We start from the raw sequence: 19,017 nt of genomic DNA on the forward strand, positions 1-19,017 counted from the left end.
AATAACATCTTATTATATCTAAAATGATTCACTATGTCCATGATCTTATGAGTTGGCAATAGTTATCATTGACACTTTTGCAAACTTTGATTAGATCGCAACAATTATTGATGTTTGCATCCCATCCACCTCCAAACTATTTTATTGTGTAGTCTACCAATGGTAGCAATTCAAAGTGTCCATGTTACATAAGCCACAAGGAGTGCTGCTAAGTCATGGATAATCTCAAAATGCTAACATGAAGTGATAGTGTCGATTGCCTCATAGTAGCAGACAACAAAATCGAACCCGTTGCTGGGGAAGAGAATCAATATATCGCATATGTCGCTTATCCTTTAGATCTATTTGAAGAGGGTTCCGTCACCAATATGTTCACTTCCATTGTAGGTAACGTATTTGGATTTAAAGCCCCACGAGCTCTACGTTTGGAGGATCTGAGAATTCCTCCTGCTTATTCCAAGACTTTCATTGGGCCGCCTCACGGTATCCAAGTCGAAAGGGATAAACTGAACAAATATGGTCGTCCCTTGCTGGGATGTACAATCAAGCCAAAATTGGGCTTATCTGCTAAAAACTATGGCAGGGCTGTTTACGAATGTCTCCGTGGCGGACTTGATTTTACGAAGGATGATGAGAACGTAAATTCTCAACCATTCATGCGTTGGAGGGACCGGTTCCTGTTTGTGGCAGAAGCTCTTTTCAAGGCTCAGGCCGAAACGGGCGAAATAAAAGGACATTATCTAAATGCCACTGCGGGTACGTGTGAGGAAATGATGAAAAGAGCAATCTTTGCTAGAGAATCGGGAGTACTCATCGTCATGCATGATTATTTGACGGGAGGCTTCACTGCAAATACTAGCTTGGCCTTTTATTGTCGAGATAATGGGCTACTGCTTCATATCCACCGCGCGATGCATGCTGTTATCGATAGACAGAGAAATCACGGTATCCATTTTCGTGTCCTAGCCAAAGCATTGCGTATGTCCGGCGGGGATCATATCCACGCCGGGACTGTAGTGGGTAAACTGGAGGGAGAACGAGAAGTCACACTGGGTTTCGTCGATTTGCTACAACGGCCAATGGCAATAGTTTAAACAGACCGATCTATAGCCATAAGCAACAGTTTAATAGCCATAAGCTTCATTGAACCTCTCAAAGACACAGAAAGCATAACGAAGGAGATTCATGGGCAGTGGCTCGATACAAGCTTCAGTATAAGTAGGAGTAAACCTGATGGTGACGGCACGTGAACATTCGAAAGCCAATACGTGAGGGTCTCTTCACAAACCAATAGCCTTCATAAAGCAATCTACGTTGTTTTTGGCTTACGTTCGTCCGTTTCACCTATATTTAAAGGTTTTGCCTTGGCTTTTTACGCAGTTGGCTTTTCAAAAGCTTTCAAAGCTTTTGGGCTTTCAGAATTTAAAAAATCTAAGGGTGTATATTGTGCCATGTGGAAGCACAGGATTTCAGAATTTGAAAAAACGTTGGGCTTTCAGAATTTAAAAAATCTAAGGGTGTATATTGTGCCATGTGGAAGCACATGATTTCAGAATTTGAAAAAACGTCCTAGTGCTGGCCAAGTAAAAAAGCTTTCAAAGCTTTTGGGCTTTCAGAATTTAAAAAATCTAAGGGTGTATATTGTGCCATGTGGAAGCACAGGATTTCAGAATTTGAAAAAACGTTGGGCTTTCAAAATTTAAAAAATCTAAGGGTGTATATTGTGCCATGTGGAAGCACATGATTTCAGAATTTGAAAAAACGTCCTAGTGCTGGCCAAGTAATAATGCCCTGCCTCAACCTCTATCAACCATGCAAGGACCAAGCGATCTACTCTAGGTATGCAACCTGATCATCCCATGCCTTAGTTGAAACACAATCTTTGACTATGTGATGTTCTTTTGGCACGCATGCCAACAAATAGTTCAACAAATTTAATTAGTCAAAGCTCAATTCCAAGGCATCAAGGTATGGCGAACATGCTCTACAACAGATCCAGGTAGACAGAACACCACCTATAGCATCTAAAAAAGGTATTGAACTTCTAGATGGAGAGCATGAGGACTTCTGCACAGGGAACAATAGAACTTCTATGCACTGAAGTTCCAAACAAAAATCCTATAAAAGAGCAGGCCATGTCATGTTTCAGCACCTTGCGCATGGGTCATTTTTAAGTCCCTCTAAGTTTTAAAGAAATAACTTCGTAATGTGTCTTGACACTGATCAATGCTCTATAATAATAGAATGAGATATGATGAAGCCAACATTTAAAAAGAGCACCTATCCATTGGACTCGTGATTGCTAATAATGGACATAAACGTAGATTAACCTCATGAATAATGCTGAGGTAGGTATTCCTGCAATTTGGTAGATTACTGAAAGGGCAATTGAACATTTTAAGATGACTGACAATTCAGACTTTGCATTGGGTGCTGCTGAACAAGCATACATCATCAATCATTCATCTAATGGCCGAGAATGCAACAGTCTCAGCCTGTAAATTGAGGATCAAGCCATAGATTGTCCATCCATTGTGCTTGTTGCATCTCGATCAATCATCTAACTCCATCGAATTCCAACAGTTCTCATTGACACCATGAGTGGAGCCCGAGTGCTAGAAAGAAACTGTCCCAATGGCTGAGGTGTCTAGGTTTGGCATTTTCTTCTAATAAATCTGAGCTTCTCAACATCCTCGCAACAAACCAACCACCACACCAAGTGGACTTGCCGCACCGACCAACGACAGAGAGCAGACACGGGGCTACCGTGTCCCGTTGCTGCCGACGGCGGCTGGGAATGCGGATTCGGTCATCGATTCCCGGTCAGAAAGAAAGGCGGGTGACCGACTCCCGGCCTAGGGACGGGGACCAACTTTCCTCCCAAAAATGGACTTCCGAATCTCTAAACACGTTTCTAAAGGTAAACAGGGAACCAGAATTGCAACCAGGGGTTTTGCAAGCAAGGGTTTTGTTTCTTCATTCACATTTTCTTCCCCTGAGCAGCTTTCCTCACCCCTCAGTAGCTATGGCGGGAGCTACTGCTGCACCTTCTTCAGCTCTCCTTCCTTCCATTGCCATTCATGACCCTCCTCTCCACTCCTCTTCCACCTTCCGCAGCACCAACATCAGATGCTTTGCGCACCCCACGCTTCGCCCAGTTCCCTCCTTTACCCTTACACACATCTGCTCTTTCTCCGGCCTCCGTCGTCTTGCTCTCTTGGATCGTAACGCTCGCAATGAGAAGGACTTTCGCGCCGCCGTCGCCTTTGCCATTGCTGCCCCTTCTGGCAAGGGAAGCCGTGGAATTACGGTTGCTATGTTTGAGCGCTTCACAGAGAAGGCCATTAAAGTCATCATGCTGGCGCAAGAGGAAGCTAGGCGTCTCGGACACAACTTTGTAGGAACGGAGCAGATACTGCTAGGCCTGATTGGGGAGGGCACTGGGATTGCTGCAAAGGTGCTGAAATCTATGGGTGTCAATCTAAAGGAAGCTCGTATTGAGGTTGAGAAAATCATTGGACGTGGCAGTGGTTTTGTTGCTGTAGAGATTCCATTCACTCCACGGGCAAAGCGTGTGCTGGAGCTTTCGCTTGAAGAGGCGAGGCAGCTAGGCCATAATTACATTGGTTCCGAGCATTTGCTATTAGGTTTATTGAGAGAAGGAGAGGGCGTTGCTGCCCGTGTGCTTGAAAACCTTGGGGCAGACCCTAGCAACATCAGGACTCAGGTGATTCGAATGGTGGGTGAAAGCACCGAGGCAGTAGGTGCAGGTGTAGGGGGTGGTAGCAGTAATGCCAAAATGCCTACTCTGGATGAATTTGGCACGAATTTGACAAAGCTAGCAGAGGACGGCAAGTTGGATCCTGTTGTAGGCAGGATTCCTCAGATTGAACGTGTCACTCAGATCCTAGGTCGACGGACTAAGAACAACCCTTGCCTTATTGGAGAGCCTGGTGTGGGTAAAACTGCCATCGCTGAGGGGCTTGCGCAGCGGATTGCTAGTGGAGACGTCCCTGAAACCATTGAAGGGAAAAAGGTGATCACGCTCGATATGGGACTTCTTGTCGCTGGGACTAAGTACAGAGGAGAGTTCGAGGAAAGGCTCAAGAAACTAATGGAGGAGATCAAACAAGCAAGTGATATTATACTTTTCATAGATGAAGTCCACACTCTGATTGGAGCTGGGGCAGCCGAAGGGGCAATCGATGCAGCAAATATATTGAAGCCAGCCTTAGCACGCGGTGAACTTCAGTGTATTGGAGCTACTACCCTTGATGAATATAGGAAGCATATTGAAAAGGATCCTGCCCTAGAAAGGCGTTTCCAGCCTGTTTTGGTTCCTGAACCATCTGTAGATGAGACCATTCAGATATTGAAAGGTCTTCGGGAAAGGTATGAAATTCATCACAAGCTGCGATATACGGACGATGCATTGGTTGCGGCTGCTCAGCTGTCATATCAGTATATAAGCGATAGATTTCTTCCTGACAAAGCTATTGACTTGATTGATGAGGCTGGCTCTCGCGTTCGTCTTCGTCACGCGCAGCTTCCTGAAGAGGCCAAGGAACTTGATAAGGAACTGAGGCAAATTACTAAAGAGAAGAATGAAGCAGTGCGAGGTCAAGACTTTGAGAAGGCAGGAGAGCTCCGAGATCGTGAGATGGAATTGAAAGCACGGATTTCTGCTATCACAGAGAAGGGAAAGGAGAAGGTCAAGGCTGAGAGTGAGGCTGGGGACACTGGGCCTATTGTGACTGAAGCAGATATCCAGCATATAGTATCTGCCTGGACAGGAATTCCTGTTGAGAAAGTCTCAATTGATGAGTCCAATCGTCTGTTGAAGATGGAAGAAACACTGCATCACCGAGTTATTGGTCAGGATGAAGCAGTGAAAGCCATTAGTCGTGCTATTCGGCGAGCTCGGGTTGGTCTCAAGAACCCTAACAGACCCATTGCGAGTTTCATTTTTTCAGGCCCAACTGGCGTTGGGAAGTCTGAGCTTGCCAAGGCCTTGGCAGCTTACTATTTTGGTTCAGAGGAGGCTATGGTGAGACTTGACATGAGTGAGTTTATGGAAAGGCATACTGTCTCCAAGCTTATTGGGTCACCGCCTGGCTATGTCGGTTACAGCGAAGGAGGGCAACTTACAGAGGCTGTGCGGCGGCGCCCTTACACAGTTGTGCTGTTTGACGAGATTGAGAAGGCACACCCAGATGTTTTCAACATGATGCTTCAGATACTGGAGGATGGCAGGCTTACAGATAGCAAAGGGAGGACTGTCGATTTCAAAAACACACTGTTAATTATGACCTCAAACGTTGGAAGTAGTGTAATTGAGAAGGGTGGAGGTGGTATTGGCTTCCAGCTTGACTATGGTGAAAAGGACAGCAGCTACAACAGGATAAAGAGCCTTGTGAACGAGGAGCTTAAACAATATTTCAGGCCTGAATTTTTGAATCGACTCGACGAAATTATTGTGTTCAGGCAGCTAACAAAGGTGGAAGTGAAGGACATTGCGGATATCATGCTGAAAGAGGTCTTTGAACGGCTAAAGAAGAAATCTATCGAGCTTCAGGTGACGGAAAGATTTAGGGATAGGGTGGTGGATGAAGGTTACAGTCCCAGCTATGGTGCAAGGCCATTGCGAAGGGCCATCATGCGACTTTTAGAGGACAGTATGGCTGAGCGCATGCTTGGAGGTGAGATCAAAGAGGGCGATTCAGCAATCATCGACGTGGATTCGGATGGAAATGTTACCGTTTTGAATGGAACGACTGGAACCAGTTCTAGTTCAAGTATTGAAGCTCCAGCTGGAGTTGCTTGAAGAAAAGTTAGCTTCGTCCCAGGAGTCATCTCGTACCAGCTTTATTTGAAGATGATGGACAAGCATTCTTCATTGTCATGGTAATGTTGAGGTGATTGCAGACTGAGAATAGCCAACTGATATATGTGACTGGCTTGGTTCAGAGATTTTCAGCCTTTGAATGCAATTAAAACATTGGCATTGAATTGGAACAGCTTCAAATGCTACATGTTGCAAGTACAATAGACATTTGGATATGGCTTTCAGGGGAACTTTATCAACATCTGTGCCGATTATTGTTAGTAAAATGTCTGGATGATGATTTTGACAACCTAATGATATTTTTTCTTATTTGTAAGCACAATTAGCGAACAGGACCACAGGCCACTTTGACAGTGAAGACCTTGCATAAATCGTAGAGTATGGGTACTTTCAAAACCTCAGATTGTTTTTGATCTATTTGCTATTATTGCCATTGTAACTAGAGAGATTGGACGTTGATCTTTCCTGCAATTATTGTTTGCTATAGTTTTTTAAAAATTACTGCAAAGTCCCTTTCACTCGCTCCCTTTCTGAAGGTGGATGTCCTGGTCTGGTAGTAGCTGGCATCTGTGGATTCCTAGAAGTCAGGGTGTTATGTAGGCGCTTGTCTTCAAAGAGTAGAGGGTAATTAGTGGTCCTATACTGGTTCTGCTTTAGGTTGAGACCTAGCGCCCCTGTGTAAGTGAGGGCTCAGCGACCCTCCAAATTGTGTCTGCTCCCTAGTGTTTTGGTTGCCGTCAGGCTCTCCAGTCGAATTGAAAGGACTATGCTTCTCTAGCATCTTATTTCCATGCCTCTTTGTGCCCTTATAGAGTGGGGGTTGTAATTGTAATTTGTGTTTTAGTGGGAAGGGCCCCCCGCACTCATCGTAGGCCCTAAGTATGAATCCCAACAGATACATGCTACCAAAATATGCATAAACATGTACAGTCATTTCACAACATCCATCTCCAAAAAGCTGGTCTTCATTTTTACCTTTGTCCACTTCACGCACTTAAATGAGATGTATTTTTCAGAACTAATATGATGTATAGTAGGAATAAGGTTGCTGAACAGTAAAACTCCCGCTTTTAAAAGGATCTCCTTGCCTTGTGGGGATCCCACATGGACAGATCTAGGTGGAACTTGTTACCCACAGGGGCTACCATGCGGTCTGCACAAATGTGACATATGGGCAGCAGAAAGTTGAGTTTGCATGGCTGTCTGTGGAGCAGCATGTAGATGAAAATAGGGCTGCCATGTGAGCAGCAAACAGTGCGCGAAGAAAATGGAGGTTGGTGAGATCCAGTAGAAGATAGGCTGGCAGAACTGCTGCATATAGGCTGAGGGTCAGGGCCAGCATATGTGGCGGAATTGCAGGCCAGGCTGGGGCCATGCAGAAGTTGAGCAAAGGGGCCAAGTACTGTACTGGTTGGGGCATTTAAGATCTGGTCAGCGAGATTATAGGCCCAGTCTGTGGGCAGTCTGCAGTCTTTCAGACTGCTCAGGCCGTGAGATCTTACCCAGGTCAGGCACATCTGAAAAGAGGACGGGGGGGTAGACCAGCCCCTGACCTTAGCCTTGGATCTTCTGCATTCCCCTATATATAGCCCTATTGTGGGCAGTGAAGAGGGACTTGCAGAGTACTTGCTGAAGGCCACTGAAGCTCATAGGGATAAGCACAGCCTAGGGTGTGCAAAGGGAGAGTTTGAGTATGAGATATATTATTATATTGGTGCATCAAACTTTGGCATATTTTGGCTGTTCTAAATCTCTGATCTGAGTGTTCTTTAGTGAGTATTTCTTGTGCAGACTTGACCTCAGTGTTTCATTTGGTTCAAGATTCTTTCGTTGACTTTCATTCTTCCATTGCATGGGATGCCTAGTTAGGTATAAAGTTCTACTAGCATATAAGCTTATATTCTCCAGCAATTGCACCTTGGCCTAGTCTGTGCGGCACCTCCACATGTGGCTTGCGTTAACGTAAAGTTAAGTAGTTCAACTTTCTTATTTCAAGCCATTTTGGCATGTTGCAATTTTAGGCCATAAGTTTGCATTTATAGTGTCTACAAAATATAAGGTTCATACGTGAGACCTTCTAGCACTCACCATACGACCCTGCTGCGGGGTTTTTTATGAAACGTTTCGAAATGCTGAAAGGTTTCAGGTTGCAAAACATGTAAGTGACTATGGTTCATTTGTTTGGTAGTTTGGTCAAACACATCTTCTTCTTTCCTTAATTATATTGCGACATGCCTGACACATGAATGCCTTAATGGGCTCAGTGCCCTTGAACTGATTCATCGTTCAAAATGATTGAAAGTTTTTTAATTAATAGGCTTCATAGAGTTACATGTGTTAGAGAGCCTTAGGCTTTTCTCTTTCCTCCTAATGCTCTTGACGAATTCAAGGCCGTTCTGGAATGACAAGAATGTTCTCAAAAGATGCACATTAACCTCGTCTTCTTCTTATGCACCTGAATGGTTACATTTGTGTTTCCATCAGACATCTCCTCTCTTCAAAAGTCAAACTGCCCTTTCGTCTGATGGATCTGAGAATGGTACTGAAGCTTCAAATGATAGATTGTGAATATCTACTATTGTGAATTCTCTAGTAGGACTGATGTACACGTCAGAGCTGCAGCATAGAAAGCTGGGCAATCCTCAGCTTCATCTCTGAGTCTCAATGCTATGGCAACATATGAGGGGCATCCACCTCATGCTTGGGGAGGTTGGAAATGTTTTCCACTTTCAGTGTTTGGGATCCTCATCAATACCCTTACAAGGGTTTGTTTGCCCTTAGGGCCTAGAAGCTCATTGACTAATTAACCTCAACTCACGACTGCCACTACCATAAGAGTCTTTCTCTGGATTGTTTTCATGATGTTCACTGCTGCCAAAATAAAATTTAATGCAAATTCTCCCTTTCACCTTGAAATGGTTGAGTTTGATGTACACAAGCAGAGGCAGACAACCCCAAGACATGGCCCCTATGGTAGTGACGATAGTGAGACGCAACAGAGAATCTAAACATTGGTTATATCACACATTTTTGGAACCTTTAATGGCTGGAAATTCATGCATGATGTTGAACCTATACACAGATTAAGATGCAATGTTTAGCATGTGTTGATACGGTCAAGATATACTCTTGCTTGTAGCCATCCTTACACTAGTTTGGTAACACTACAAGACATAAAATTGTTCTTTCATAGGTTTGGGGGAAAATTTTTCTCTCTCAAAAAAAATTATTTGATAATTTCCTTGTCCATGGTCAATTTACATTATGCAAAAAGTTATTGGCATGGGGAAAAACAAGCATACATTATGATTAGGAAACCGCGGGTCTTTAGAAACCTAGTATAGCTGCCTATGCCTGAGCACTGATGACATAAGCATTGCTTTGCTTGCGATGTATGTCTACCTTTTGTTTTTAAATTGTTTTTTTGGGTTTATTTTTGTCTCTTTCATTTTCTCTTTTATTTTCACTGTAGAAATTTGGACTTAGAGCAACAAAAATATGAATTTGTACGATTGGATATATTCTAGTCTTACACAAAGGTATATACATCATGATTAGTGATGCTGACAGAGATTGGCATAGAAAGGAATGAAAGTAAGGAATGTTTGGAGAAAATTCTAGAAATTCATTTGATAATTAATCTAGACAATAGATTAATCTACTTGACCCAGATTCATTGGAAATGGATCAGACAGCCAAGATCAAAATTTGATTTAAGTTTTGTATTTAATTGGGCATCATGCAAGTGTTTATTGTGATTGGGAAAATTTTGGAGTTTTCAAAGATCATGGTCCATTAGAGATGGATGCAAAGGGCGCATTTGATGTAGCAAGTATAGAGCAGAAGCCAGTATTTATAAACTTGAAGAGCAGAGATGAACTGTCAGGAAGAGCTTTTGCCCAGAGTAAGGTGAGCACGCACTATATACATGAGAATTTAAGAAAACACATATATCTGAAGTAATGCATAGTCAGTAGACAACCAATAGAATGAATACATAGTGCTCCTAAAAGATACAAAATGTGCCCCCACACTGCACAGATAGATCGTGTGGACAGCCTGTGGGCTGCTCCACTGGACACCAAAGCAGGATCTTCTACAGCCCTGTGCTGCTTCACCCTCCTCTGCTGTGCGCCCTTGTCACAAGCCTTTAGTGGCTAGTGGATTGCATGCTAAACGAATGGCCCGAGTGCCGTTTATATAGTCTAGGTGAGCTAGCTTCCCCCACCGTCCAGATCTGGCCGATTTCCCTCTACTGGCCCACCAACTAGCTGTTCTGACAAGCCCTCTACAGATTGAAGCCAGGCATCATGCAGCCCTCTTTGGCTTTGCAAACATTCTTGTGATCAGCAGATCATCTCTCTCCACCCTTGAAGCATAAACGTTTCTCTTCCTGTCTTCCATTAGAGATTGAGTGAATTGTTCTTATCGCCCTATCTTTGTTATTTCCAGCTTTATTGGCTTTATAGCTCCATTTATAGTCATTGGACGTACAGCTCTAACGTTTTGAAACTTGGGAATGATCTTACTTTGCACATTAAGAGTAGACTGTAGAGGACCCATGAAGGTTTTGTGAAAAGCCCCACACCTATGGACTCCTTTGTGCTATATCTAGGCTCACATAGTTCAGCCAGTCGCATGACTGACTCTAATAAACTTCTAGGCCTGGATGCCATAACATCAAAAGCAAGTCCAGCTTGCAGCCCATTCATAGTTCTAATTGGGCTTTTTTTAATCATCAATGCTTTTACTCTCTCTCTCTCTCTCTCTCTTTTACTCTCTCTCTCTCTCTCTCTCTCTCTCTCTCTCTCTCTCCTTAGCTATCTCTCTTTTACTCTCTCTCTCTCTCTCTCCTTAGCTCTCTCTCTCTCTCTCTCTCTCTCTCTCTCTCTCTCTCTCCTTAGCTATCTCTCTTTTACTCTCTCTCTCTCTCTCTCCTTAGCTATGAGAGAGAGAGAGAGAGACACTTTCCAAAGAAAAAACAATAAATATAAAAATATTGTAATTAAGAGCATTTTTAAGGGCAATGCCCATTTATAAAGTACACTTCTAAGGTCATTTTCACATTTTTAGTTTCCCACTCGAGTAACCTTGCATTCCACAGCCTCCTCTTTTATCTTCCCGAGCATCCTCCTACACTCATGGCTTCCCCTAGAGAGGCTTTTGACCAGTGGATTTCATCCACTGATTCCCATGCCTCTGCAGATCAGGCTTATCCTATCTTCTGCAAGGCATTCCATCTTAAGTCATACTTGAGAGCTCTCCTTCTTGTTGATAATCCCTTTCTTCAATTTTTGGATAGACTTATCCATGGGCAATCTGTCGCGATTGCTAACTCCCCTCACCAATGGGTTTCATTGGTGAGCAGCAAAAGGAGAAACAAAGGTAGAGACCATCTCACATATCTGACCTGAAGCCGTCTTGAACCTCCTATATCAATGTGTCCACGATGTGAACATAATTCTCCAGATGGAGTACCCTTGGCAACATCTCCTGGAGGTCTCAACTTAAAGTAGTCTTCAAGTTGACTAACCCTTCTTGAAGATCATTTTGTGTTCGGTTCTCCTTTGAACTTCTTTAGGGTGAAAATTTTCCTTGCCTCTTCCTTAAACCCATGCTCAGAAGTATTTTTTTAACAGAATCACAATCCTTATCCACTCGATGGAGAACTTTCTAGCCAAAACTTTTGTTAGAATAATAGGAGGTTGCTCCTGTAGCCAACACTCCTGTAGCAAAGACTGGGAATCACATGAAGCGTAAATGAAATATCACCCTCACCCTCTTCCATTGTGCATAGTGTGTAAAGTAGACACAAACACAGACCTTGAAGAAAGCACAGTTTAAGTAGAACACAAAAACACTAGTGTAGATTGCTCCAGAGATGGACAAAACTTGATACAAAAGCATGCTCAGTGTGCTACCGTCTAGCAGTCGATGTACTGCCTCGATATGGACTCCTAGCAAGTTATAAAACTGTTTTTTACCTCCTCTTGGCACCTTCAGATGTCTGTCAGCCTGTGCGCTCCATAGCTACCAGGAAACGGTGTTCCGACGTCTGGAACGCCGTTCCAGGAAGGGCTCTTTGAAAGTTCCAAATGGGTATTTTAGAGCTTATAGAAAGTTTAAAGCTGTAAAATGCTAGTTCAACATTTGTTTAACAAGATGTTTGTCAGCTCGGTTTGTCTGTTTGTGTTTTCTTTTCAAACAATAAATCTACAATGCAATAGGATGCTTCAAAATGGTCATGTATTGTTTAAACCATTTACAAGAAGATTAGAAATTTCGTAAGACAACAAACATATGCTCTTACACATACAAATTCACACTCACACATACTTGAGCATCCATCTATACAAAGGTCTGCTTAATGAGTTTCTGTTAGCACTCTAGAGGTGAGTGAAGGGAAGATTCATTTGTCGCGACAAAGGCTAGAACTAAAGAAGGCTAATAAAAAAGTACACATTTTCTTCATTTAAGCTACAATTTCTTGTGAAGACCAAATGATTTCATTTTGATCTTTCCAAAAGAGCATCCAAGGAAAAAAATGCTTAGATTATCTAGCTGATAGGGAAACCCACCACTTAAGATAGATAGAATTTATTGCAATATTAGCAAGTTGCAACATGGATGAAAACCACACAAGGTGAAATTGGCATGTCTGCTACTATGGTAGAAGCATACATCCAAATAAATCCAAGAACATGCCTAACCTCATCCTCTAAGAAGACAATGCATAGTGCAATTTCAATCTCACGATAGTCACTCATAAGATTGAAAACCATAAACTCCATCATGCATAGTAGTATCACTATGACATTCACACTTATGTCATCAATGCCTAGTAGTGGCTGAAGGTCATAGTATAAACATATGTTCTCAAATCCACACATCCACACATACTTGAACATCCATTTATACAAAGGTCTTTGTATTGAGTTTTTGTTAGTTGTCCGGAGGTCAAGGGCAGACTGAGTTGTGATAAAGGCTATCACTAAAGGAGAAGGTTAATAAAAAACTAGTCCACATTCTCTTCATTCAAGCTACAACTGCTTGTGAAGGTTATACGATTTCATTTTAGCCTCTCCCAATTGAGTATCCAATAAAAAAAATGTCTAGATAGGGCAATGCATCACTTAAGATAGAAATAATTTATCGCAATATCACCAGGCCGCAACATGGACTAAGACTTCACAAGCTGAAATTTGCAATATGGCAAAAGCATATATCTAGATGAATCTAGGAACATGGAACTTATCCTCTAAAAAAACAACACAGTGTGCATAGTGGATTTTCCAATCCTCTGGTAAGTCATGTCTATAAGCAAGATCATTGATTGTTTGAATAACCTTGAGTGGTTCATAAATTCTTGGAGCATCTTGATCATAGGCCATTTCTCAACACTTTTTAAGCCAAAGAACACAATCAACTTCTTTAAAGATAGATTATCTCAAATGCTGCTCTACTAATTGTTGAATGAGGTGTATTATTATAGTCAAATTGTGAAGGTGTATATATTTATCATCACAAGTCTTAGGTTGACTTCCATCATAAGCTTTGGAATAGAACTATTGGTTACTTCAGCTACTTGGATGGAAAGATGAGAAAAAGTCTAGCCTAGTTCCAAGATTCTTAAAAAAATGTTGTGCAAAATTTGCCATAAATTTTAAAATCTTGGACAGTCACTATTATCTTTCGCAAGTTGTTACAAAAAATGGCCTACAAAAATGGGGTAGTTGTAACACAAGAGCTTTTGTAGCAGTTTTTTCAAGCTTCAAGAGATCTATCATTCAATCCAATGAAAATGTCCATGAAGTATTTTTCCATAGTTTCCAAGACTATGGCAAAGTACTCCATGGAACCATACCAGAAGCGATGAGATTTTAAAACGATACTTTACCATAGTCTCCAAGACTTAATATGCTAAGCAAGTAATGCAAGAAATGCAATTTTGGTAATAGATTAAATATCCCCAATAACTTCATTCACCCTTTGTTGTTTGCCAGGATGATTGGCTAAGCTTAGGGTTAAAGTACTTCCAAAATTGCTTGCTTGAAACATCCAATAAATGACTAAGTCAGGAGGCAAATCATAAGTCAAAGTAACTGCTCAATGTGTCTTTACATTTATCTTAGTAGATATAAAATTTTGTAAGTCGATCAAGCATTACTAGAACTGCATAATATCCTCTACTTGTCCAAGGTAAAGCTAGGCTACGCTGATCCTTGGGACAACTACGTCACTTTATTTACTTTTTAAAAATGTCAATATGTTTGAGCTTGCAAAACTATGGAGTCTTTATTAGAAAGAGTTTTACCCATTTTAGAAATAACTAATTATTCCTGTAACATGCTCTAAATATTGACAAGATTGTTAGTCCTTACCTGGCAGATGCCAGAAGTAGGAAGATCTTGAGGATTTATGATTGAGAAGATCTAAACATTGAGAAGATTCTTAGTCATCACCTGGCCGATGCCAGAAGATCTTGAGGACTTATTATTTTCTGACTTGGAAGCTCGTACTCAAACAGTTTACCTCTTGTGAAAATGTAAGCCACACGGTGAGACCTCTTGCAGATCCACCTCCGTGATTCCCTTCCTGCATGGCAGGCATATAAGCAGCTTGGTTGTGGCCCTATATTGCTCAGCAGTCTTGGTTGCTTGGAACTCTTGAAGCAATTGCAATTTCAGGATTTGGGGTTCTGGTAGATTTCATCCAAACTGATTGCTATAACCCAAGGAAATGATGCTGATGTTGTTTTTCCAAAATATTATATGCAGATCCCTTGTGAACACCCCAACAAGACAATGCCCATGCTACATCCACGTCTCAAAGAGAGGGAAATCTAAGCTAATTCCCCTCGAGAGGAAATCTTCATAGATCTCAATGAGGTGATGCTTACTGTGACTTGTTAAACGAGAGCTTCATGTTTATGAGGCCTGCAGGAGAATGAGAAGCTTTCCTTTCATGTTCGGACCCAAGAAGCCCACACAATTATGGCAGAAAGACAGGCAGCCTATAACAATATTGCTATGTGTACACTCCCCTTAGCATGTCGTCCCCTTTCTCCCCCCCTTTGTTAGCGCTGAATAAACTACAATCCAGCCCATTCGATGGGTTAATTATGCACTGCCTCCTTGCAGTATGGGCAGGCACCAATGAGCTAACTGCGACCCATACAAAAGAGGCATGGCAAACGCTGGCTGCCCTAATTGAGCTGGAGCAAATGATGCTGCACTGAATCTGACTCGTTAAGCCTGTCACATGTTGGTGCCATACAGCAGTCATTGACAAATATGTCGTGGTGAAGCCTGCAGAAGCAGGCAGGCCAAGCTTTTAAGGGTGCATGCGACCTCCTGTGTCCCGAGACAGTTCACTTTCAGTCCTTGCTCTGTAGATAGAATAACAATATTTGTGTGATGTTTCAGAAGAATGCCTCGTTTATTCTGTGATATTTGTGCTCTTCAGGAAATCCCTGGAAGGTACAGTGCCCTTTACTTGTTGTTACTACAAGATTTACAGGGCTGAGACCAATCCTGTGGCCCTTTTCACAACATCAGCGCAACGATGCATGTTGTCGGGCATACTGTTACCTCCTATCAGAAATCTATGTGGTTTCCGAGTCTCTTTGTTTTCCGTTCAAACTTCCAACCAAAAACAAAAAGAGTCACCCAGACAAACCTACAAAATTACATGAAGAAAAGAACATCGCTTCATGTTAAGGAAATCAGCAACCAATGAAGTATTAAAAGAGTGTCAAATGCGAGAGGTCAGATTTTGGAAACGTTCCACTAGTTGCTTGACCAGGTGGATGGACAAAGAACAGAGACACGTTCATTCAGCCCAATAACCAAGAGAGCACACACTTGCTACAAAGCCAGATATACACCCGACATTCCAATCACATCGAAGTAAAATGAGTACTGTATACTGGATTGATATAACACTGCTGAAACGAACCACACACTAATCTTTTTGTATTTATAACGATAAGTCGGTCAGCAAGGCCCCAACAAAACAAACTCAAGCACAACCCTACAAATCCAGTGTTTGTCAACTGGCCGCCCTGACCTCCCAGTGGAGACAGCGATTCACCAGCATATATTCCATGACACGATACAGAGTAACATTGCCACTTGCAGTTCCTGCCTTCTGCCCGAAATGCGCTGACTTCCAACATGATTAGAGAACATCTGCGCCTCTTGCAATTTTCAGATCGAACAAAGGCTTCACAGAATTGAGAATAAAATTATATTTGTTGGTGGTTGAGAAATGGGTTTATCGCTTCTTGACTAGCCCTAGAGCCAGGGTCTCCGAATGAAGAATAGAATCATTGAGCCTACTCAGACTGTTATGTCGTCGATGAATATCTGGGCATCACACCATCCTATCTCGGCACCATATGGCTATTGCCACTTTAAAGGGTCGCTTATCTATCAGACTCATGGTTATCGAGATCACTGAGACAAGAGAGCCCTTCAAGCATTTGTGACGATGATGCTTTATACAAGAAACCAAGCGATGACGGGCTGCAACTGCGTCTGCCCAACCTCTCGTAACAATCAATCGAAAAGAGGGAGAGAGAGAGGTGGACCTCGTCCTTGCTCCATTGCCGGCCTCCAGACCCTCTGTCGGGGGGTAGGAAAGAATTGCTGGGAAAGGGAAACGGATGAGGAGGAGGATAAGGGCGCGATAAGAGCGGACGCAGGCACAGAACATACAATCGGCGAAAGCCACCCAGAGCTAGGACTACAGATTTGAGCTGTTGAGGGCGTGAAGCAGCTGAAGGCCAATTCCGAGTGCAAATACCCTCCCAGAGTCTTTGATCATCGGCAGCCTTGCGCCATCGCCGGCTCACGCAAGACGCAGACGCCAAAGACTTGGCATCGAGGAACTTCAGCACTTCGTGCAAGATGTCGTCGTTGCCTTCGACCTGCAAGGCCCGAGAGACCAAAGAGGATTGAACGCAGGGCAGCTTACCAGTGTGAGCGGAGAGGTGAAGCTCCTCGCAATGGTGCAGCGACTCGCGGCGCATTCGCTTCTCGATTGCGTGAATGTGAGGGAGGAAGAGAACTCCCATCGAATGGAGGAAAACTATGAAGGAGGCCTGGGGGGTGCGAAGGGATAGGTTCTGCGAGGGTGGGCGAGCAAGGGGAAAACGGAGGAGGTCGCGAAAGGCAACGGCGGAGGAAGATCAAAGGAGGAGGCGAACAGAGGAGGGATAGGTATGGAGGGGGAGAGCTTTTGCGGTGGCTATGGCGGGCGAGAGCTTGGAGAAGAGGCTAGCTCTGAATGAAAGGCGTGAAGAAGATCAAAGACAGTGCGAATGAGAGAAGGGAGGCAAAGAGGAAGGTTATGGAGGCCGAGAGCTTCTGAGCTGTGGCTATGGCGAACCCTGAGCTTTTTCGAAGTTTGGCTATGGCGGAAACAAAGCTCTGTGTTTTGTTCATTCAAAGAAAAGTCCTATCGGACAAGACGATGCTAAAATATCCGTTCCTGCTAAAAATTGTCAAGTAGCCCTTAAACGTGGCCCTTATAGTTTTTAGGGGACGCCCGCCAAACCTAGCCGTGTCCACCCCAACTTTAGCGGGTCCCTCCAACTTTAGCCCCCGCTACCCGCCAAACCCTCCGGCCAACAAAGAAAAACGCGGGCGGCGGGACCTCCTCTATAACGGCGGTGCCTCGGATTAGACTACCCCTGCCGGCCCAACTACCTCGCGTGCTAATTCTAGCTGCCCCCCACCTCCCTGCCTGTGGTGGCTTTTTTAGTTGGTCGTACGGTGTACCTCTGTAACCGCTATATTTAGAGGTTCTGCTGTTTATTTTGGTGGGCGGACCGCCAGCCACCTCACCGCCTTTTAAGCCTTCTAGAAAGCCAAGCCAACTTCCATCATAGGGGTCTCGCCACGTCATCGCTCTCCTCTCTTGTCTTTGTCCTCTTGGGGCCTGTTTCCACACATCGCCTTGGTGGCGATGCGGACACCCCGGGTGGCTCGGGCGGTGGAAGCTTTATGAGGCCACCCACACTCCTCTGTTACACGAGTCCAGACAACGAACTCAGGGATGATGGACAGCTTGCTTGGCGAAAGGTGGTTGGCATCTCAGGCTCACTCACCCCGACAAAGTGTAGATTCAAATGGCCACCTCTGTGGCTCACTGCACACTCACACTATCATCTTTTGCATGTACAAACTCGTGAGGCAGTGAAATGCGCACCTAGGTGTGCGCATCTCCCCCACGCAAAAACAAGCCCTTGCACTATCTTTGATTCTCCATGTGTCGAAAATAGCGCCTCCGCTAACCATTTAAGTTTTTACCTCCAGAACCTCTCCCCGGAGAAGTCTTTCGAACGTGTTATACCTTCTTGTAGATCCAAGGTCATAGGTTGCTGCTGGACCCGAGCAACTGTTCGAAGTTTAAGGACAGGGGCTTGTTAACCAATGTGACTATGCTCACCAATAAGAGCGCATTCCCACTTCGTCGAAACCAGCGTTTCACATTTTTTCGATGAACTAAAATTGTGAAAGCCACCATCTTTTTAGGACCTCTCATTAACATCATAGAAATAGGTGTGAAATTTGTTGCTCCTCCGTTCTCACAACTGTGCAACCAAACAAAATGTCCAATTTCACCAAGAATATAGTCTCTGTTGTCGGAAATCTTTGTATGTTCTCATGCTTTCCAAGCTTGCAAGTGAAAATCTCTTGAACCTTTAGCTCATCATTGCGAGAATGCTCTATTTGGTTCTCCATGCCCAAGCTTCCTTTGGGAGGATGGCTATCATCATGCCATGTCCAAACATCGCGGACAAAATATTGCCAGAGGATGATCGTTTATCCGATACTTGGCATTTTTACACCCTCGACGAATTTAGATTGGTTAAAGGTGGGTGCTTGGGCAAGCCTTGGGCAGAGCGATGATACTAGACAAGCTTCTCTACTAGCATACATCGAACGAGCTTGCTATGAAACACTCCACACCCCTTTTACAGCTTGCTATGAATCACTCCATGCCCCTTTTACAGCAATGGCCACCACTTGGTTTGAACCTGCCCTAAGAGGATGTTCCTACTCATCGCTCGACAAGGAGGCTTGCAAGGGTAAAACATGCATTTTCATGCCATCCTAGGGAAAGATCGCCCATGAATAGAGAAAGATAGCCCCTAGCATTGAAAG

General features: G+C 43.6%; 1 protein-coding gene and 1 pseudogene across 1 annotated transcript; one reads left to right on the plus strand and one right to left on the minus strand.

The window, feature by feature from the left end:
• Positions 1–2,943: 2,943 nt before the first annotated feature.
• Positions 2,944–6,167, plus strand: LOC147901019 (chaperone protein ClpC1, chloroplastic pseudogene; annotated as a pseudogene).
• Positions 6,168–15,794: 9,627 nt separating this feature from the next.
• Positions 15,795–17,328, minus strand: LOC147901020 (F-box protein SNE-like). Its single transcript, XM_087375997.1, has one exon. It carries the CDS (start codon positions 16,920–16,922, stop codon positions 16,272–16,274), a length of 651 nt encoding a protein of 216 aa, XP_087232123.1. The 5' UTR covers positions 16,923–17,328; the 3' UTR covers positions 15,795–16,271.
• Positions 17,329–19,017: the final 1,689 nt, after the last annotated feature.

The sequence above is a fragment of the Dipteris shenzhenensis genome, chromosome 6 (genome assembly GCF_047967505.1).
Source record: "Dipteris shenzhenensis isolate YYH24624 ecotype China chromosome 6, Dip_SZ_1.0, whole genome shotgun sequence".
NCBI lineage: Eukaryota > Viridiplantae > Streptophyta > Polypodiopsida > Gleicheniales > Dipteridaceae > Dipteris > Dipteris shenzhenensis.